The sequence below is a fragment of the Fistularia commersonii genome, chromosome 6, assembly GCF_037954325.1.
Source record: "Fistularia commersonii isolate RoL2024-O1a breed Wild chromosome 6, RoL_Fcom_v1.0, whole genome shotgun sequence".
Classification (NCBI taxonomy): domain Eukaryota; kingdom Metazoa; phylum Chordata; class Actinopteri; order Syngnathiformes; family Fistulariidae; genus Fistularia; species Fistularia commersonii.
Window position 1 is genome coordinate 20688626 of NC_141289.1, and position 21565 is coordinate 20710190.

General features: G+C 46.7%; 1 protein-coding gene across 2 annotated transcripts in view; it reads left to right on the plus strand.

Moving 5' to 3' along the window:
• agap1 (ArfGAP with GTPase domain, ankyrin repeat and PH domain 1) overlaps positions 1 to 21565 on the plus strand; it is a 144816-nt gene that overhangs the window by 112588 nt on the left and 10663 nt on the right. For both annotated transcript variants that reach the window (XM_086148622.1, XM_086148621.1), the window contains 3 exons: positions 7301 to 7455; positions 7859 to 7949; positions 9964 to 10186. In XM_086148622.1, coding sequence (XP_086004748.1) covers positions 7301 to 7455; positions 7859 to 7949; positions 9964 to 10186 — 469 coding nt within the window. The remainder of the gene's footprint in view (positions 1 to 7300; positions 7456 to 7858; positions 7950 to 9963; positions 10187 to 21565) is intronic.

Below are 21565 nucleotides of genomic sequence, written 5' to 3' on the forward strand. Positions count from 1 at the left end.
AACCTTAGCATGCAAACGTTGCTACACTTTATCGCTAACATTAATTTAGTGACAGAGTGAATGCCGGCCGTCCCATTTAAAATGATCAAACCGCCGCTGACCGGCTTTGACTAATGACGGCTCGGTGCGTCGGGCTGTTTTTAAAGGACGCTCCTCAGACAGGACGTTCGACCGTGGCCTTCGATGCCAGCTCGTATCCCAAAGCGAAAAAATTGGTGCGTTGATGCACTCGTATGTCGGGGTTCCATCGTGTAACGTTCTGCTGCAAATGCCCTGGAGTCCCTCTGGAAAACGCCCAGCTTCTTATTCCCGATAGACTCTTTGATTTTTTTATACAACTTTTCTTTATTTCTCTCTGAAGTCCACTTGCATATGCTTCTCCATCAAAAACTCTGTTGGTTTGTTGTAAAAGTCCTCCTTGTTTTCTTTTATTTGGAGGGACAGCAGTCACTCGCACCTGCTAACTCACATTCGCCCCCTTCAGGTGAGGCACAGTTATTGCCAGCCTCACCTCACCGCTTTTCTCTATGGTTTAGTTTCCCATCAGTTAGAATAATTGTATCACACGCTTACACTAATGACATAACGCAGCTTTTAGAAAGTGGTGGTGTGTATAATAACATAATAAGTCTTTTTACAAATGTTCTATAGGCGACATGCTGAGAAACAGAAAGGATCGCAGTTTGTGAGGGAGTTTGAGTGCAGACGCTGGCTTACATTTGATCAGGAAATGAGCAAATTGAGCAATTTGTTCTTGAGACCATTTAAAACAGGATTGGAATCTGTGGAAAAATGTTAATTCTTCTCTTTTGTTATCATTGTTTTTTTTGCTTCTTATATGATGACAGGTGAGGCTCTGCCTCACTTGCCTCCCCTGACCTCACTTCGCCGGCGTGACGTCTGAGGCTTTGGAAGCTGTGCTGTTACTTTGTCCGTTCTGTTCCAGAGTCCGATGGATTTAGGGTTGGAAGTCCTAAATACACCTGAGCTGGTTCTCTGTCTCAGCTGCAGATCTTCACTTGTGAGGCCTCTTGATCCAGAACCTCCCACGTCCACAGCAGGACATCATCTGCCCTTCCCTCTTTACTCACCGTACTCTCTCTCTGCCTTGTCCTTCCTTTCTTTATTTTCTTTTTCTCTGTTGTTTCTTCCCCTCTCTTGCTCTCCCCTCTACCTTCCTCTCTTCTTCATCATCCCTCCTTCCTCTTGTCTTACTCTCTATTTTCTTTTCCTTGTTTCCTCTCCTTTCTGTTTCTCCTTCTCTTCTTGGCCTTCCCTCGTTCCCTCCCGTGGTTCCCTCTCTCTGGCTGCCTCCGGGGGACGCAGCCAAGCGTAGAGCGTGGAAGCTAAATCGCGTGGCTAGCCTGCGCACCATTTACGCCAACGGTCTGCAGCGCTCGGAAGGTAAATGAGCAGCGCGGCGGCGGCCGGGGAGGCCCCGCGTGGCCCCGCCCACCGCCGCCGGAATGGACCAATCATATCCCTGGAAGCGTCGGTCGGCAGCGATGAAGGTCACGAGGTTAAAGCCGGACCGCATTTGGAAGGAAAGAAAAACTGAAAGTTTCCTCTTGGCCTCAGAATCATTTTTAAATTTGGAAGTCCGACGAAGAACCGAGCTTTGATAATTGCAAAGCTATAACAGTTGGGTGCGTTCACAAAAGATCTATAGTTTTATATTTCACTTTTGCAAACTCCTCAGTGTGAAACCTGTCCGGAGACGCTCAACCCAACCACCCTCCGGCTACTTTTCTGCAGATCAGACCTCATCAAATATATTACATTACATTACATTACATTACATTGCATTTGCAGATGCTTTTATCCAAAGCGACTTACAATGGAGGACATAAGGACTGCAAGTACACTTGCAAATACAAGATGCACAGGAAATATACAGAACAGTAAGCTTGGGTTCGTTTTTTTTTTTTTTTTTTGACAAAAACATACACAAACGTACACACACACACACACACACTGCATAGCCTAACTTGCTGCCTAACCTGATCTGGGGCATCAGCGCAGTAAAAAGTCCTGAAAGAGAACAGTTTTTACCTGTTTCTTGAAGGTTGAGAGAGATGATGCTGGTCTTGTTGCTTCCGGAAGTTTGTTCCACCACTGAGGTAGTAGAACTGAGAACAGTTTTGCCTGAGATCGCTTAGAGCGAGCAGAAGGTACTGCTAGTAGGTTTATGCTAGTTTATGCTGCTAGTAGGATATATCAAACAAATGTTGGAAAGTGAACACGTGAGCGTGTTGGTTTAATGTGAGGATGGGCCGACCAACACCTCATGAACCCTTTAAACAAAAATAAATAAAATGAAACCATTATGTACGCCGAACAATCCGAAGGAGAAACATTTTTTCAATGATTTAAGGCGTACCTTCACAACTCAAACATTTAGTCGTGAATCTGCAGCCTTAAAGTCCGGCCTCCGCAATCCCAAAGTCCATCGGCCCCCGAAACGTGACCGAGAGCCGCTTCCATCTGCCGCTCAAACAAACGGAGAGTCGGTTTTAACCCGTGGACCATCGCTGGTTCGATCCGCCCCGAGTGTTGGGTTCCTCCTGAAGAGTGACGCGCTCGTGCCGGCCCTCGCCGCCACCCGAGTCACGTGACCGGCCTTCCCGCATCCCTCGTACCCAATCCCGGTCCCCGTGGAGGGTCAGAGTGACGCGTCGGCCTCCGGACGCATGCGCCCTCCAACCCGACCACCCCCCAGTGTTTGGATAACATCTGTAACAGGCCGGACATGCAAGCGCCCGCCTTTAGCAGTTTAGCTCCCTGTGTCACCCACGCTAACGGCGGTAAAATCAGTATCCGTGACACAGAGGCGCTGTAAAGTTAAAATTTGAAAGATATTTTAAGAAGCTTGGCAGCCATGATGAAGGTCAAAAGGTTTCACGAACCAAAAGAAAGCAAATGTAGCACGAGCCGATACGGCGTACGGACCGATACGTGACGATAATAACGATAGAATAATGATAATGATCGTTATATTGATATTACAATGCACATCTCCACTAAGAAATCAGTGGGATTTTAATAATTATGTGAATGAGTCAAATTATTTTGTGAGAATAAACTGCATTTATTAGAAACATCTTAAAGGGAATAATCAGAGAAGTGTTTTATAAACTGTAGAATCTTCTTCAAGATGTGGCCAGAATGTGGATTTTGCTCGATGCGAATCGTGTCCAGGCCTCCGAGGGGAGGGTCCCCCTCAAATCTCATGTTGGGGTTAAGGGACCTTAAAGGCTGAAGTAAATATTTCCCCGCTTGCTAGAAATAACGCCCGGGTGGCGTCCAAAAAAAAAAAAAAAAAAGAAAGAAAGAAAAGGCCTACATATTTCTTTTTTGGAGAACAATCGTGTGCAATATTTTCCAGGTTATTAATGTTGTAAAAGGCTGCGAATAATATGGGGAGTAATGACCTGTGTCGCAAAGCAATACTGTGTGCGCTGACATTTAAGGCTTTTAATTTGTGTTTCCCCAGGCCCCCTTTGTGTCCCTCACACCTCCCCTCTCATTGCACCTACCGGCCTGCCACCACACACACACACACACACACACACACACACACACAATGATAGGACTGTATGCATGCCCCCCCCTCACATCTTGTAAATGCTGTATATTTGGTTTGTTGTGTTTCTGCTGCTAAAGGTTGCCGGTGTCAGAGTTCACAAATTGCCTCGCCGCCACCTCTGAGTGTGAATGTCGGCCACGGTTGCCGAGAGCGCCGGCGGTAATTACCAATCCGGTGTGACTGGCTGAGCATCAGACGCCGGGCGCGGCGGCGGCGGCGGTGCGTCCACAGGGAGTCACGTGCCGAGTCAATATCTGCTAGCAGCAGGAAACTTGAGCTTTGAAACAGAGCGTTTTGTCTTTTTCTTGAATAGATGCGTTTGTGTAAGTTGCGAGAACGTCGCTCCGTTCGCTCACGTTGAGCTTTCTCGTCTTCGGAGGCGCGGCTGAGGGAACCTGCTTTACTGCTGCCGGGAACAAATGAGTTCGGGGAGGCAAATGGCGCCCGTTCTCGGTCGGTGATATCGTTCTACCTTCAAGGCCCGCCGACTCTGACTTCATCTACTTGATGCAGAGTTAATGCTATCATTAGCGCAAATAGCGCGGCTAACCATCAAATTGTGTTTTGTCTGGTCTGTTTGCAAGCGATTAAAAAAAAAATCTGTATTTTATATACATATATGTATATATATATGTTATATATACATACATATATGTTATTGTGTCGAGGAATTTTCTAAATTTGCTGGTTTAAATGGATATTTTTCCACCACTTACTGGTTTAAAAGCAGGAAAATAGGATCGATTTCCTGTTTAACTTTTTTTTTTTTAAAAAAAGGGGGATCTTTTCCTAGCATGATGCAATTTCAAGAGATATATAACATCTATTCGACTCACAGAACAGCTCAAAGTGTAACACAGTGATGCCTCAGCTCCGGGTGAACCTGCACCGACATCTTTAAAATCTGAAAATGAAACAATTTTATTGTTTGTATAATTGAGCAGAACTACATAAAATATACATTGTTCCCTGATATGTTGTAGCATCGGAATAGTCGCATGATGGAATCAACAGTGGTGTGCTTGAACCCTGAACCGTCAAGCAGAAAAATCCCAACAAATCCAACATGCGTTAGTTGCAGAGAAATACCAAGAAATGACCCTCCAATCACCGAGAAACTACCGAAAAATCACTTACAGATGGATTTAAAATGGAAAGCCCGCTTGAAATGTCTCAGAGAACTCCGGCCGGCTGTTGGAAGCGGTCGGCGGGTCGAAGCAGCGGCGAGTTAAGAGTGGAAAGGAAACTTAGGTCTGCACAGGTGTTGGTGATATCTTCCCTCCGTCCACCTTCCGCTGTCCAGCTCCTCCTCGCCTCTAGTCCTTCCTCGCCGCTCCGAGACGCCCTCAATGAGCCGAAGGACCGGAACCCAAGATGAGCGGCTGGTCATTTTACTCGCGGTCCTGGAAAAGGCCTTTTCGGGCCGTCTTTGGGGGGGGGGGGGCAGCTCCCCTCCAGCGCCCAAACCCTTCTCAGTAATTGCAAACAGAAGCAGCTTGTTGTCTGGTCTGGTGATGACACCCCCCCCCAGCTAACCGCTAACCGCTTCCAAATGTTGCGCCCAAACATCTCTGCGTCGTCCTGAGAACCGGCCGTCCCATCCTGGGCGGTCAGGAGAACACAAGTGTGACTAAAAGCCAAGAAAGCACAAGAAAAGTTAAAGAGATGAATGGATTTGTAGCGCTTTTGGCGGGAAAGCGGCGCTAAAATCAACCGGCGCCGGGACGTTCTCGACATCACCCAGACGTAGTTACCAGAAGATCATCTGAGATGTTACCTGGACTTGTTCTTGGAAAACATCCTCAAAAGTCACTTGGAAATGAACCGCAAATTAGAAAAATACCACATGCCGTATTTTCTGGACTATAGGGCGCACCTGTAAATAAGCCGCATCCGCTCTATTTTAAAAAAGAAATGTAAAAAGAAAATAAACAAGCCGCACCAGGCTATTAGCCGCAGATATCTATGTTGGAAAAACATGATATTACTGCATGTACAAAACGATTTTGTACTATAAATGTACATGTATGCACCCGAACAGATTCTTTCCGAACACTGCCTTTAATGCAGCAGCAACTTAGCTGATTAAAACGTAACAGATAAGCAGTATTTATTTACCCTCGTTTCTCCTGTGCTTGAAACCACAAGTCATTTTAATCATCTTGGCTGAAACCCATGAAGTCGTCTTCTTCAGTGTCGGAGTTGAACTGACTCAGAAGCGCTTCGTCGCCGTCAATCTCCGCTGAAGTTGGTTTCTGCTATTCTTCTTTGCATTGATTTATACGTCTTATCTTATTTTGGATTCTACTTCCTCCTCCTAGCGGTGGAAGAAAAATCCAAAGAATAGCCGCACTTTTGTGTACGCCGCATGGGTCAAAACCTAGGAAAAAAGTAGCGGCTTACAGTCCAGAAAATACGGTAATTACAAGAAATCACCTGCATCTGGGACTGGATCTGGATCTGGATCTGGATCTGGATCTGGATCTGGGACTTTGGGAATAAATGTTAGCCTAAACCAGGGGTCGGCAACCCGTAACACCCAAAGAGCCATTTGGACCCGGTTTCCTCAGAAAAGGAAACACTGGGAGCCGCAATTACTTTTTGACGTCTAAAATAAAAAAAAAGGTACCACTGTATATATTGCTTTTTTTTTACCATTACACTTTGTATAAACAAGTGTGTAGTGTGTTGCCTCTGAAATTCACAAGGTATTACAAAGAAAATTAGTTTTTTTTTTATGTAATGAACTCATTTTGAGCTTTGGGCTTTCAGAGCGTGTAGCAGAGCCTTGACCTGAATTTCAAAAATTAATCGGGAAAAAATCACTGTGTCAGTAAACAAGAAAAAATAAATATTTGCAAAATAATTTCATAAATATTTATTTTACCTGGTTTATGGGACTTCTGCTCCTGAACTTCTGCACACAGCATCTGCAAATCGGGACTTTACCGGCTGGCGGGCATACCGGCTTATTTTGAGCGGCGAAAAATGATAAATATAATTTTATTTAATATTTCAAGATCACAATAATCTTCCAACTTAGAACTAAAAGTTAAAAACAGGAATTAACACAAATGAAATACACTTCAATTAAATATTTATAATTTATTTTCCCAAGCCTCTCGGAGCCGCGGGTTGCCGACCCCTGGACTAAACCCTCGCAAATTAAAACATAACAAAATAACCCGTTCCTGTTTAATTCTCACCTGTGAGCGTCTCACCCACAAAACCCCTTGTCGTCAAAAACCCGCCCGGTTCCGAGGACTTATTCCACATGCAACCAAAGTTAAGGAATCCGAGTCTGTTTCCTCGTCTCCGCTGTCACACACACACACACACACGTTTGCACACACACTCGCACACAAAGCTTCATGGACTCCTGATTGGCTCATCAAGCAACAGATGCGCCGGCAGGCCCTGATTGTAATGACTGACCTCTCCTGAAGACACCACAGGAGAGCAGGGGGCCGGGGGGGCCCCGGGGCCGGGGGGGGGGGGGGGGGCCCGGTAACCGAGCCCACATCCTGGCTTGGGAGGGCGCTGGGGAAGGTCTCGCGGGTCAGGAGGGCCCGAGAACAGGTGCCGGGCCTTCGCCTCCGAGGTTTCCTGGAGGTTTTCAGACGTTTTTACGTGAATTCCTGTCCATGAACTCGAAAGAACGGGGTTGAAAATCCAAAGGTTTTTCGGAAACTGACGCCGTTCTCCTCCCGACAGAGCAAGAGGTGAACTTCGAGTTCACCATCGTGTCGCTGACGGGACAGACGTGGCATTTCGAAGCCACGTCCTACGAGGAGCGGGACGCCTGGGTGCAGGTCATCGAAGGGCAGATCCTGGCCAGCCTGCAGTCCTGCGAGAGCAGCAAGAACAAGGTCGGTCCGCGACACTTTAAGCGTATTAGCCTCGCGTTAGCATGCTAACGCTGCTAGCAGGAGACGCATGACAATATTGGGAAAACGACGTCCGTTCGATGTTTAGCTGCTAAAGTTTGTAGCAGCTTCGACGAATGATCTTCAAATGAAGACGCGCAAATACGAATCACCATCGTTGGAATCCTGATCCTGGTTTTATCAAACCAATCGTTTGGTTTTTAACACACACACACATGCGTGTTTACATTTTCAGTCGTGAATAAGTTAATAAACATAACTATGGGTATTGCAAAAAATGGCTTAAAAAATAAAAAAAAAAAATGCTAATAAAAATTCAGATTATTTATCAGTGATGAAGCAGAAACTCATGAGACACGATTGTGTTTCTTCCTTTTCCTTTCAGTCTCGTCTGACCAGCCAGACGGAGGCGATGGCTCTGCAGTCGATCAGGAGTATCCGTGGAAACGGTCGCTGCGCAGACTGCGAGGCGCAGAGTAAGTTCTCATCGGTCGCTCCAAACAACGCCGTCTTCTCTGTGTATCGGCCTCCGAGAGGCGCGATGGTCGCGTTTCCTAACAGGACGCCGTGTCGCGCTCAGAAATCCCCGCCATGATGCCGCGTTTTGGTTGTTTCCATCCTTCGGTTAAAAACTGCGAAGCTCATGAGGAGCCGCCCCAGTGACGTCCCAGATGCAGATGTATCTCCTTTTCCTTTGGGCTGTTTCCAACCCACCTTCTCCATCTCACCCCGTTCTCTGGATCCTCCTCTCGCACCATCTACCTCCATCCATCTTCTCTCTGGTCTTCCTCTAGACCTCCAATTCTAGCATCCGTCAACCGATATCTTCACTCTCCCTCCTCTGTCCACGACCCAACCATCTTTGTCTCCAGAACATCTACCATGTGTCGTCCCTCTGATGGACTCCTTCTTGATCCTCTCCATCCTGGTCGCTCCCAAGGAGAACCTTCACATCTTCATCTCTGCCACCTCCGGCTCGGCCTCCTGTCTTCTGGTCGTTGTCAGTGTTTGTAGATCATCTCCCCACCGTCTCCTCCACCTTTCCTTTCCTTCTGGCTGATGTTCTTCCATCTCTTCGTACCCCTGAAACTTTTCTCCACCCGTTCCAACCCGCTTGAACCCGTTTCTTCACCCCTGTGTCCACCCTCTCCTACACTCTGTAGGACCATTATTGTTTTTAAGATGGATTTCTTGGATGTGAGGAAACCCCATGGTATCATGAAGCAACATCTGACAGAGATGGTCACGTTAGATTTTATTTCCCAGCCGCCAAACAAGCGTGTCTGGATCCCACTCTTTCCAACATCCCTCCATGAGCAGGCGAGTGGCGGCGAGGGCGAAGAAACATTTGAAACAGATCCCAGTTCAGCGTCGGCGTCCTTCTGTCTCGACCGGTCGGGACAGAAGGACAGGGAGGTAGAAGATCCAGACAGAGGGTTTGAGGGGTTTGAAGGGTTTGTGGGTGCAGATGAGCTCACCCTGATCGGAATGTAGCGCCATCAGTTACACGCTAATCGCTGATATTCCGTAATAGTAGCTTGAGGTCGGGGTCGGCATCCCGCGGCTCCCTGTGGGTTTTGAAAAGAATGAACCGTTTTTTAAATGTATTAAATTTGAGTTCATTCATTTTTAAAATGTCATTTTACATTTGAAGACGATGGCAATCTTGTGATATCTAAATAAACTCTTAGTAAATGACTGCACACAGCAGAGAGAGGACGCCATTTCTGGTTCGCTGCCGGCGGATCATTTCACTTCATAAATATAAAAAGGACTCAAATAGACACAAACTATTTTGCTTATTTTATTAATTTTACCTTTATATTTAATCTATTTATTTGAAAAACACAACGACGCAAAATGTGGAAAACTCGAGCCGTAAAAGATGAAAAACACTAAAACAAATAAAAGCAGAAACCTAATAAAGCTTGAAAAATAAGTTTCAATATTCGATTTATTTTCTGCATGCAGAAATGACATTTTGATTTCTCTGCAGTTTTTCATTGATTTAAAAAATGCAACACATATTTTATGTCTCCATAGCATGACGGCACAAAGAAAAAAATAACATTATATGCCGTGTTCATTCATTTTAAATTTGAAAAGGGTTGCGAGTCTCCTGGTGTCAAAATAGACTCGGAGTATTTTTCTTAAAATTTACCTTCAACCCAATGTTTTTTTTTTCGGAGTCCACATTTTTTGTCACATGCAAAAATGTCATTTTGTTTTCCCTGCAGTTTTTCATCAATTTAAAAAAAAAAAAAAAAAAAAAAAAATGCAAGCGTAAAGGCAAAAAAAAAAAAAAAAAGTTTAATGCCATGTTAATTCATTTTAAATTCCCATTTTAATTTTGGCTGGTGGGGTTTTCTTTACCGCGGGGAAACAAATCCAAACGGCTCTTTGGATTTAGAAGATAACCATCAATGTTCTGCTGATGCATGGAAGGCTCCCACGGCGTCATGGTAACGCGTCCGTCTCCTCGCCACCCAGATCCGGACTGGGCCAGTTTGAACCTCGGCGCCCTGATCTGCATCGAGTGCTCGGGGATCCACCGCAACCTGGGCACGCACCTGTCCCGGGTGCGCTCGCTGGACCTGGACGAGTGGCCCCTGGAGCTCATCAAGGTCATGTCGGCCATCGGCAACGAGCTGGCCAACGGCGTCTGGGAGGCCAACGCCCAGGGACACATGAAGCCCGGCCCCGACGCCAGCAGGTAGGATTTACTAGAACTTCCCCCTCGCGCGCCGCACGCTTTACTAGAACTTCACCCGTCCGTCATGTGTTGCGATCCACGAAAGCCGGACGGATTAAACGAACACGCCGCCGTTTAGTCGAACAGAGGTCCGATCCAGGTTTTTGCTAAACGCGCGGGTGAAAAAGTACAATTGACGACGACGGAATCTGGGGAATAAATGACAACAAAAAGCGGACGGCGTTCTCCGGTTTGGGCGTCTGCCGAGACGCAGTCTTCTGTCTGCAGGTGAAGTCCTGTTGGTCCTCAGTTGGGTTGTTTACCGGGGAAACACGGCGCTTAAACGCCATCAGCGTTGACGTCCTGTTGCTTTCTGGTCTCGCCGGATCCAAATCCCCCGTGTTTTGCTGCCTACAAATTTGTCCGCATAGTGCCAGATTTAGGCCGTGTAGCACGGAGAGACCTCCGTGACAGGAATCTCCATGGACCATGATGTTTGCAGATGACATTGTGATCTGCAGTGAGAGCAGAGAACAGGTAGAGGAACATCTAGAGAGGTGGAGGTATGCTCTGGAAAGGAGAGGAATGAAAGTTAGTGGCAGCAAGACAGAATATATGTGTGTGAATGAGAGGAACTCGGGTGGAGCGGTGAGGCTACAGGGAGTGGAGATCAAGAAGCTGGAGGATTTCAGGTACTTGGGGTCAACAGTCCAGAGCGTAGGAGAGGGTGGAGAAGAAGTGGAGAGACGGTCCAAGCAGGTTGGAATGGGTGGAGAAAAGTGTCAGGGGTACCAAGAGATAGAAGAACATCAGCCAGAATAAAAGGAAAGGTGTACAAGACAGTGGTGAGACCAGAGATGATGTTTGGACCAGAAACTGTTCCAATGACCAAAAGACAGCAGGCAGAACGAGAGGTTGCAGAGATGAAGATGTTGAGGTTCTCTTTGGGAGTGACCAGGATGGAGAGGATCAGGAATGAGTCCATCAGAGGAACAGCACATGTTAGATGTTTTGGAGAGAAGGTCAGAGAAGCCAGCCTGAGATGGTTGGGTCATGGACAGAGGAGGGATAGAGAATATATTGGTAGACGGATGCTGGAATTGGAGCTGCCAGGCAGGAGGTCTGGAGGAAGACCAAAGAGAAGATTTATGGACGTAGTGAGAGAAGATATGAAGGTAGTTGGTGTGAGAGAGGAGGATCCAGAGAATAGGGTGAGATGGAGAAAGTTGATTTGCTGTGGTGACACCTGAAGGGAGAAGCCCAAAGGAAAAGAAGAATTTATGACAGAGGTGCAGGACATGTATGACCAAGACAAAGTGATGACTGAGGTGGTTTGGACATGAACACTCCTCTGTTCATGTCTAAAGGTAGAATGCTGCTGAAGGTTGCCTGGCAGGAGGTCCAGAAGAAGACCAAAGAGAAGATTTGTGGACGTAGTGAGAGAGGATATGAAGGTAGTTGGTGTGAGAGAGGAGGATCCAGAGAATAGGGTTAGATGGAGAAGGTTGACTCACTGTGGCGACACCTGACGGGAAAAACCGAAAGAAGAAGAAGAAGAAGAAGAAGAAGAAGAACAGGAGGTCACGGTGGTCGTCAGATCCTTCCGTCCCATCACCTCCGGCATTGTCTTGGTTTCATCCGATTATGGGATGTTTTCCGGCACCGTCAGTTCCCGCCTGTGCAGACAGGGGGCGCCGTGTGGGTGTCTGCTATTGGCATTAAGTGTTTGTGTGCGTTGCCTCGTTCGCCACAAGGTTAGTAACAAATCTCCGAACTTTACCTCCGTGTGTGTGTGTGTCTGTGTTTGTCCACGTGCGTGCGTGTGCGTGCGTGTGCGTGTGTGTGCGTGCGTGTTGTGTAATTATCGGCCTGGGAAGCCAGCAGCCATCATAACAAATTAGAGCTGACTGCCATCCGCATAAAGATCGACTTCCCTGTGCCCCCCCTCACCCCCGGTGCTCATTAGTCAACAGAAGCACCTTATAATTACTCCCCACATGACCCCACACACACACACACACACACACACACACACACACACACACACGGACTGAGACGGACACAGTGTGTACAAATAAGACCACATTTGAAGCAGCCAGACACGATAAATTCATGTGATAATGAAGCCCCTCGTCGGTGGCGGCGCTGCTCCTCGGAGCAGGTCGCGCCTTCCTCGGACAAACGATCGATACGCGATCAGGGACATTAATTAGTTATCAGAAAAATGATGAACGGATAATAGCGATTGGAGAGTATTCGGCGTGGTTTTATCCCTTCTCAGGAATGGAAGCGGCGTCTTCCTGCCCTTTGCTCACCGCCTTCTACTTTATTTCCCTGCTGTTTTAGCGACGCGCTGATTTATTGCTGGTTTCTGGTTGCATCATCTCGCCCTCCTTCAGGAGACCTTCATTTCTTTGCAGTCATTATTGGATCTCCATCTCTAGATCTCTATACTTATAAGATGTCAATTTTATTGGTTCTAGAAGTGGGTTCGTATGTCGATTTTTTTTTTTTTTTTTTTTTTCTATAATTTTAAGTTAATTTGAAAATAACAGAAAACAAATTTATTTGTTCCACCCCCGTAAAACAACCTCACAAAATAAGGATATTTATCTAAAAAACCCTTGAAAAAGAAGGATATTAATAAAGTGAAAAAAATCCTGGTTACTATAAACTTATAGTGTTGTAATATGAATCCTTACCTCACTGCAGACTAACGAACATTACAATTAACTTATGAGGATTATTATGTTAGAATTTACTTACCATTCCTACAAACTTAAGAATAAGAACAACTTTGTTTATCCCGAAATTGTTGTGCCAGAGTTCCAAGAAAAATATAACAATGATAAATTATAGTAGAAAATTGTTTAAACAGTAAAAAAAAGAACAGTAAAAAAAAAAAACCTTATGAACTTAACATTGCAATAAACTTATAAGTATTATTAAATTTAAATGAACTTCACTTGGCGTGCACTGCGCAAATTTAGAATTTTGATTTTCTCACACTCCTACTGGTAGCATGAATTTTTTTTTTTGTATTTCAAGAATAAATTTGCTTGGATTGCGCTTGATATTTTTAAAAATTCCCATATAAAGTGATATATATCTTAAGGTGCCTCTGTAAGTACATTATTTTTTGAATATTTCATAAGTCTGCTGCCTTCATCAAACCCTCCTCTCTCACACAGCTTGTAAATCTCTCTCCATCTTTATAGCAAGAATATAACGTCATAGATGATGATGGTAAGATCTAAGTCTACAACATTTGAAAAAAGAGATTTGAGGCAGATTTATCAGGAGGTGATTTTTGGTCGAAATGTTTCAATTCAGTGACGAGATCCTTTTTTCTTTTTTTTTTTTTAATCAAGCGTGTATCCTAATGGAGATAATGTGCGTCGTCATGTTTTGCCGTTACGGTGTCAGAGTTCAAGCGCTCTTCGAATCTGTGACGTCGAGCCAGTCGTGTTTGAAAGCAACCGAAAAAAGAAAGAGGAAGAAGAAGAAGAAAAGGTGTAAATCTATATATTTGATTTAAATGTCACGTCTGAAGGCAGGAACACTGACGGTTTGTCAAGGAAAAACTCGAACATCTTGTAATTTTCTGGAATTTCCAGCAGCCGTTGAATGCCGTTCACACACGAACGCGAGCGTGTCTGGACACACACACACACACACACGAGCAATAAAAATGCAAATGAACGCACACACAGGAGAGTATTGACGTGCCATTAGCCCTCCTCCGTCAGAGCACTAATGCTTTTATTGTTGCTCATGTTCCTATTTATTTATGAATCTGATGTGTTTCCCCCGGAGAGATTAGAGAAGGAGGTCAATATTATCTCAATTTAGCCGCGACGCTCGGCTGCCGCCGCGTCTCTCCCCTCCCCGCTCGCCCGTCGATAGTATTTGTCAGTCCATTCCTTAAGTGGCTCGCTCTTTGTCCTCGGCCCTCCATAAATCCCCGTCGCAGCTCCAACTTTCAACTTCACCCAACGAAACCGAAGAAAGCTCTTTTTTTTTTTTTTCCCTTGAATAAAGCAGGCTGCGTCCGGCGGGAAGCAAACACCAAATAAAAGTGAAAATCAATGTTCTGATCCCCAGTCTTCTTACCAAAGGAATCCCCTCCATGACATCAAGTGGAACACCCGCTTCCTGCGGGGGAAGAAGAAAAGAAGTCATATCGGAGTGTAAATGTTCAGACCTTCCTTTAAGGAACCTTTAATAATCATGATATATATATATTTATAAAGCACTTTCCATCAAAGTGAGAAGGGATTGGAAAATGAATCGTCACAGATGAATAAAAGATCAACCCTCGCTTGATTTACCCGCACGAATTCTTGTCCGGATCTTCTCGTCGTGGCGGCCGGACTGGAATTTCTTCCAAGAAGACAAATATATATTATATATCCTCTCTCTGTAGACTGAAGAAGCCTCAGGGATGAGGACTGGAACATCTTCAAGTGAAGAACCTAGACAAGCGATAGCGCTGCAGGGAAACCTGAGCCGTTGAAGCCCGACGTTTCACCCAAAGGGGTGTTTTTGCGCCGTGGGTGGCGCCAAACCCTCGCCCGCTCCTTCATGACAACAAATCTATCGTCCGGAGAACGGTTCCGTTAGTTCCCAATGTCCAAACGCCACTCTGGTCGTGGGTTTGGTGTCGTCGGCCCTTGGGTTTCCATCGCATCCTCGCTCGGAGCTGCGGTTGGTGGTTTCAGACGGGCCACAAAGTACCAGCGGCTCCGGGACTAGCATGTTGTACGTGAGCTCGGTCATATTCTCAGTATTCTGACCCCCCTGAGCGGACCAAAGACAAAGTCGTGGGCCGACATCGATATTTCTTGAAAAAATCTTCCCCCCCGATATAACAGTCAACCCTTTCCTTTGGACCCAAACACTTAAAAACCGAAGAAGGAACAAGCAAAGCTCACTACTATCCAATATGTGACGGTGAAACCGACCCTCTTGTCGTCTCTTCGACTTTCCGCCGCCTTTGAGTCACGTCCAGGTGCTCGCCTTCGTCTCGGTGTTTGCTTTCATAGTGTCGTCTTATGTCGGTTGGAGCCACATCGGCTCCGCATCCAAGCCGAGCAGACATTCTGCCTCCCGCCTGTGCAGAAAGATCCTGTTTCCCGCCTTTCTTTTCGCCATTTTCCGGAGGGTTAGCACGGCGCCTTTAGCGTGCGGTCGCTATGACGACCGTCAGCAGAGGAGAGGGCGTCTAAGGGGTCCTGTTGTGATTTTCACGCCAAAACAGCAGCGGAGCATTCTGGGATTTGTAGCATTAGCGCTACATTAGCGCTGTCGGCTAGATAGCGGCAGGCTAGCTCTAGTAGTCGTTTGGTCCGGCCAGAGTTTGAGGCAAACGAGAGCCGCCATCTTTGGTGATGCGGCCAGATGTAATCATCAGGTGAGCCTCCTCCTCCTGCTCCGACTGTCCTCCATCCCAGCGGGAGGCGCTGGGCGGGGCGGGGGGGGGGATCCTGACAGCTTTATAGAGACGGCCGGGCGAAGCCACGCGCCGACGCCGTGTCGCCGAGGTTACACGCACCCGCCGCTCGCCGCCGCTCGTAAATCACACGCCGACGCGCTCCGGATACGTTTGCGCGCCGTGAGGTCACCGGCTGGAAATCGCATCTCATTTACATTCCTGGTGTTTTACACCCCTCGTCCGGATCAAACCCCACAAAACCCACAGTTTGCGCTTTAGATCGGCGCAAACTCAGAACGCCGGCTTTCAACTCCGAACTCTACGTTTCAGGAGGAGGTTTTTACCGGAAGCCTTTTCCTCCGACCCCACCTGTGGCCTCGTGGCGTCAGATTTCCTCTTCATCTCACATGTGCACAGTACGAACACTGATCCAGTTTTTAAGTTTGGCGATCACACCATTAAATCTTGCAGAGGGAAAAAAAAAAAAAAAAAAGCTTTTTTTTTCCTTATTCTGATTTTTTTTTTTTTCCTTTCAAACTGATTTCCAGCCCACTGTCTTGATAGATGCAAACACCCCCAGCTCCACCTCCACCCCTCCACCCCTCCACCCCTCCACCCCACCTCCTGGTCTCTCAACTGAGTAATAGAGGCCGAAATTTAATTTTGCAAGTGGCTGATTTAATGATCCAAAGGGTAATTAATGGCCTGATTATCTTAATGTTAAATATGGCCAACAGCAATTACGCTGACCTCCTGTCTGTCAAGGTCTGCCCCACCCCCAACCCCCGCTCGCCCACCAATTAGGTGTTCTTTGGAGGCCCGAGCGGGGGGGTGGAGGGCAAACGGGGAGGAAGAGGGGGATCGGACAGAAGGATGGCGAGGAGAGCAAGATGCAAAAAAGAAATAAGAACCAAAGGCGGGAATCTGACGCGCCATCGATGATCACGATTGTCCGAACGCTGATTTCCGCCTGATCCGCGTGCGCCTTGCTGCCGTTTCGTCATTTCATTTAAAAAAAAAAAAAAAAAGACTATTTGTGTCTTATTTTGCTGATGTTTATCACCCGGCTTATTTCCCAGGCATTTCGTTGTTAACATTAAAAACGCCCGCCTATGGATAGATAATGAATTTTTCTTGTGCTTCCCCCGTTATCCTCCTGTGACGAGCGTCCGATGAATCGAGGTGAGGAGTGATTAGTAAAGTCGGTGTTTTACTGCCCCGGCAGTCAGCGAGGGGGGTTTGGTGGGGTGACGGCGGTCCGGGGGCCTCCCGCCGTCTCCGTGCACGCCGGGGGGCGGGACCATTAGTACGCCTGTCAGTATTAAACACCGACATTTTTCCTCTCCTCCCTCCGCTGTCACCGGGCCGCCCGGGCCGGAGGGAGGAATTATGTCGGCGGAGATCGCGCTCGGTCTCGGCGGCGCCGCCCACGTCCGCTGAGATATGTGACAGGGCCGGACCCGCCGACTCTGTCATCATCTCTTTATCTTCCCCGGCTTCCTCCGGCCGCTGCCGCTCTCATTAGCGTCAGGCAGGGGACGTCGCCGCTCATCACTCTCTGGACACGCCACGCCACGCCACGCCACGCCACGCCACGCCACGCCACGTCACGGCACGGCTCATCCAAGTGTTGAACTCAGCTTAAGCTCAATTATTTCAGTAATTACAAAAATAGGGTACGTGAGGTTTATTTTAAACAGTCTTTGTTCATTTTCCTGGAAAGAAAAACCAAAAAAAAAAAAAGAAAGGCGTTCACGTCCTGCTAGCGATTTCCGTGCAATTTAAATAATATCCATCCGTGTTTTCTGGATGCGTATTAATTCTTTCCCGTTTTTAAACGATGGCTTTGATTTCATTTTAAGTAAACTTACGTTCAACTTAAGGTATCGTATTTTCTGGACTATAGGGCGCACCTGTAAATAAGCCGCATCCGCTCTATTTAAAAAAGAAAGCAAAAAAATAAATATACAAGCCGCACCAGACTATAAGCCGCAGAAAAGAAATGTCCTCCACGACGTTTTGAAGTTCAGGCCACCTGCTTTTATGTCCTCTGAAAGCTTTTTTCCACTTTTAGCATCGCATGATCTCTTCCCGCCGCCGCCTCCAACGTCTTACCATAGATTGATTGACGCTAAGCTCGCGTTTCCTTCCTGGATCGACTTAAAACTCGCATCGTACCAGCTTCTTCTTGTGGTTTCCATGATGAAGAGGCGAGGATTTGAAAATAAGAACCAGTTAGTAATTAGTCGCGCGTGTTCTATTTGCTCTTTCTGCTATTCTTCTTTGCATTGATTTATACGTCTTATCTTATTTTGGATTCTACTTCCGCCCCCTAGCGGTGGAAGAAAAATCCACAGAATAGCCGCACTTTTGTAAACGCCGCATGGCTCAAAACCGAGGAAAAAGGAGCGTCTTATAGTCCAGAAAATACGGTAATTAATTACAAGCTCGGGCGTTTGATCAATTTTCATCCCAGTCAATTTTTTTCGGCTTCTTGGATGAAAACAAGATGGTGGAGACGCATATTGTAGGTACATTGCAGGTTGTCTCTCCACAACAATGACTAAAAGGACATGGATTCTGAAGAATAATTATTATCACTTCATTACTCACAGACGGTCTTTACAGCGAGTTTCGGTGAAGCGATCGTCACACACTCCGTTCTTCTGAGTGTTTAACAGTCAGTTAGCAGGTTAGCTCTGCTTCTTGACTCGTCAGACATTATCGCCGACATCCAAGCCACATGCAACCCTTGGCTTTTTCCCATTTCAGTGACCGGTTGAATATTTGACACGGTATTGATCGTCTCCACTAGAAGCGTGAATTTAAGGAGTCATTATCTTAACGTGAAGCTCAAATACATGAGCGAACGGCGACTGTAAATCCAACGAATGGTTCGTTAACATTAATACCGATTCGATTTTCGCTCGCCCATCATCCACTCGCTTGAAATTCCAAGTTTTTGCCGTATATTTTTGTATAATTTGATGGTGTTTTTCATAATTCCGTGCTCGTTTGGCTTTATTTTGTATTTTTTGGCGTCCGCCCATGAAAACTGTGTCCATTTCCTGCAGATGTACGTCTCGTTCCTTTGGAAGAGCTACTTGTTGACAGCGGCGAGCAGAACAGCTCGCGGTGCTTTTGGGAGTCGTGACTTTGTTTGTGTGGAACAAAACGACTCCGCCGTCCTCTAAACGTTCGGCTAACCTCCGCGGGCCGCCGGCCGGCCGTCATCACCTCGGCCGGCGCCGCAGCTGATGCCGACGCCGCCGGGGCTGCTAAGTTTGGGCGACCCGCCCGTGGAGGGGTGCCCACGGGGCCCCGGGGCCCGGCCCTTCCAGAGCCACGCCGCTCATTGTTTTAATTATGTGTCGAGTGGCACGTCAACACCAGCGCCCGGCGCCGCCTGATGCGGCCTGTTAGCAGCATCAGCGGGCAGCGAGTGACAGCGCCGCTAATCCCCCCCCAGCCCAGCGCGCCAACACTGACCTGTGGCGCCCCGTCTTCAGCCGGGTCACACACACACACACACACACACACACACATATGCACACGCGCCTCCGTTCTGTCCTGCTGCTTTTCACCGCTGGACGGGAAGTATCTTTTCTTTCAGTCAGTTTATCGCTGGCAGCGTGACAGAACGTTTACAGCCAGCAGCTTCAGCAGCTTCAGCAGCTTCAGCAGCAGGTCAGCAGCAGCAGGTCAGCAGCAGCAGGTCAGCAGAGTCCGACAACAGAGGCTCCTCTGTCATCACAGCAAACATTTGAAAGGCAGAAAGACTCTGAGAAAGTAATGAAGGTGTTGATATGTCATCCTAATGTGTCCTACGGAACAAGTGAGGTAGATAGAGAAGCTTTAGCAGTTAGCGGCGGTTGTAAATCTATTGTCATCACGGCGCTGCCTGTGCGCTCAAAACAAAGAAATACAAGATATTTCTATATCCCTATATTACCGTCATTCCCGGATTATCGAGCGCACCTGAATAGAAGCTGCGCTGGCTAAAAATAACAAAATGAATCCAGGTGTACATATAAAAACGGCACTTGTCTTAAAGCTGCAGGTGTCCACGTTATAACATGAGATATTTAAACTTTTAATTAAATCCATAGCGGTAACATCCACACAAACATACTGGAAATGTTTATTTTCCAAATAGTGGCTGTAACACGGCTGATGAAAAAGATGAATATCAAATAAGACGATCCGTCCGTTTTCTATCCCTGCTTTGTCCTCCAGCTGACGGCGATCTGTCGCCAAAACCGTTAAAGTCGTCGTCTTCGCTGTCGGAATCGAACGGCCTCGGAATTTCGCGCTCATTTCACGGCTCCGATGTGACGAGGATAAATGTTTTGGCGGCGTGAAGTTCAAAGTGTGAGGAAAGTAGCGGCTTATAGTCTGGAAATGATGGAAATGTATAATATATAATACATAAATAGCTCCAGAAAGTGTTTGCACAGACAGCGGTTCTGTCTGGGATTGCCTGGAATGAGCAGGTTGGGGGTTTATTTCATTGTTAAATTGATAATAAACTCTCAATTCATTATTCATTTTGTTTTAATTTCCATTTTTTTTTTTGTACCCAGTTTCTTGCTCCTGTCATTCAATTTGTCGCCGCTATTCAGGCGCCTTCTTGCCAATTTCCCCTTCATCATGTTCCCATTATTCTAAAGGGAACGGAGTGAATTTGGCTGAAAGGAAAGCCATTATTGGTAAAGAGTAGAAAAGAAAAATTAGTAAGTGATAATACGGACGGATGTAATGAGTGTAAAACGAGTCTGACGTGGGACGGGGGGTTGCAGGTGTCTGAACAAAAGGCGGCGGCTCGGAGGCGCCACGCCTTCATTAGACAGCGGAGAAATGGGGCGACGAGCGCCACGTATCGCGGCGCCACTTAACGGCGGCCCCGCATGACGGATGCCGGTCCGGTAATAACTCAGCGCGTCGGAGCCCGCGGCCGAGAGCCGAGGAGAGGGGAGCGGATCGGGCCGGCCCCCCTCCATCCCTCCCTCCTCCTCTAAAAGGCTAACAGATTTAAAATTAGACTTTCAATCTGAGCCGGGTGCAGGTGTGGCGGTCAGATTGGGCCCAGGGGACGCAGGGGGGCCGCGGGGGGACGCCGGGGCAGCATCGCTGGATAATTGCCCCCCAGGGTCAGAGGGGAGGGACCGATAACCCCCCCCCCCCCCCCCCCCGCTCTGTGATCATACCCCACGTCAGTCATGGGCCGAGACTCCAGACGTCCTCTTCCGACGGCTCGACCCGCCGTTTTCATTCTGAGACGCCGATGTTTGTGGGTCAAAACCGTGGATTTGTGGATTTGTGGATTGGTGGATTCGTCTCCCCGCTGTCACTTTTATCTCTCCGGTCCACTTCTTCAATCGGTGTGGAGAAACCAGAGCAGAATCAGGGAGAGTTTGGAAAAGTGACTCAAATAGGGGCGTTTATTTTTTTATTTTCATTTATTTAGGATTTATTTTTTTATCATCGGTCCTCTTGTTGACTCTATTTATATTTATACTCATATTTATTGATACTATAGCCGTTAGAAGAGTTTCCCCTGCCGGGATCAATAACATTCATCTCAATCTTTGTAGTTACTGCTAACAGTTAAGACAATTCATATTTCATTATATTTCTTATTCTTCCTCCTTTCTACTATTATCTATTACTCTTATGTTTTTTTTTACTTGAAACTCTGGTACAACAATTTCCTTCGGGATTAATAAAGTTGTTCTCATCTCATCTTCTCATCTCTCATCTTATTCTAATTTGGCTGCAAAGTGAGAAAATTTGGTTGCTCCAATTAAATTTCCCCCAAAATAATAATTGCTATGAAACGGTTTAAAAGAAAAAGAAAACACAGTGCAACAAAAATATGTATTATTGTTGTTGTTGTCGACTGGCTTCAAATTTGGAGAATTTTTCCATTCTTTCCATTCCATTTATTTTTCCATCAAGGAAAACAG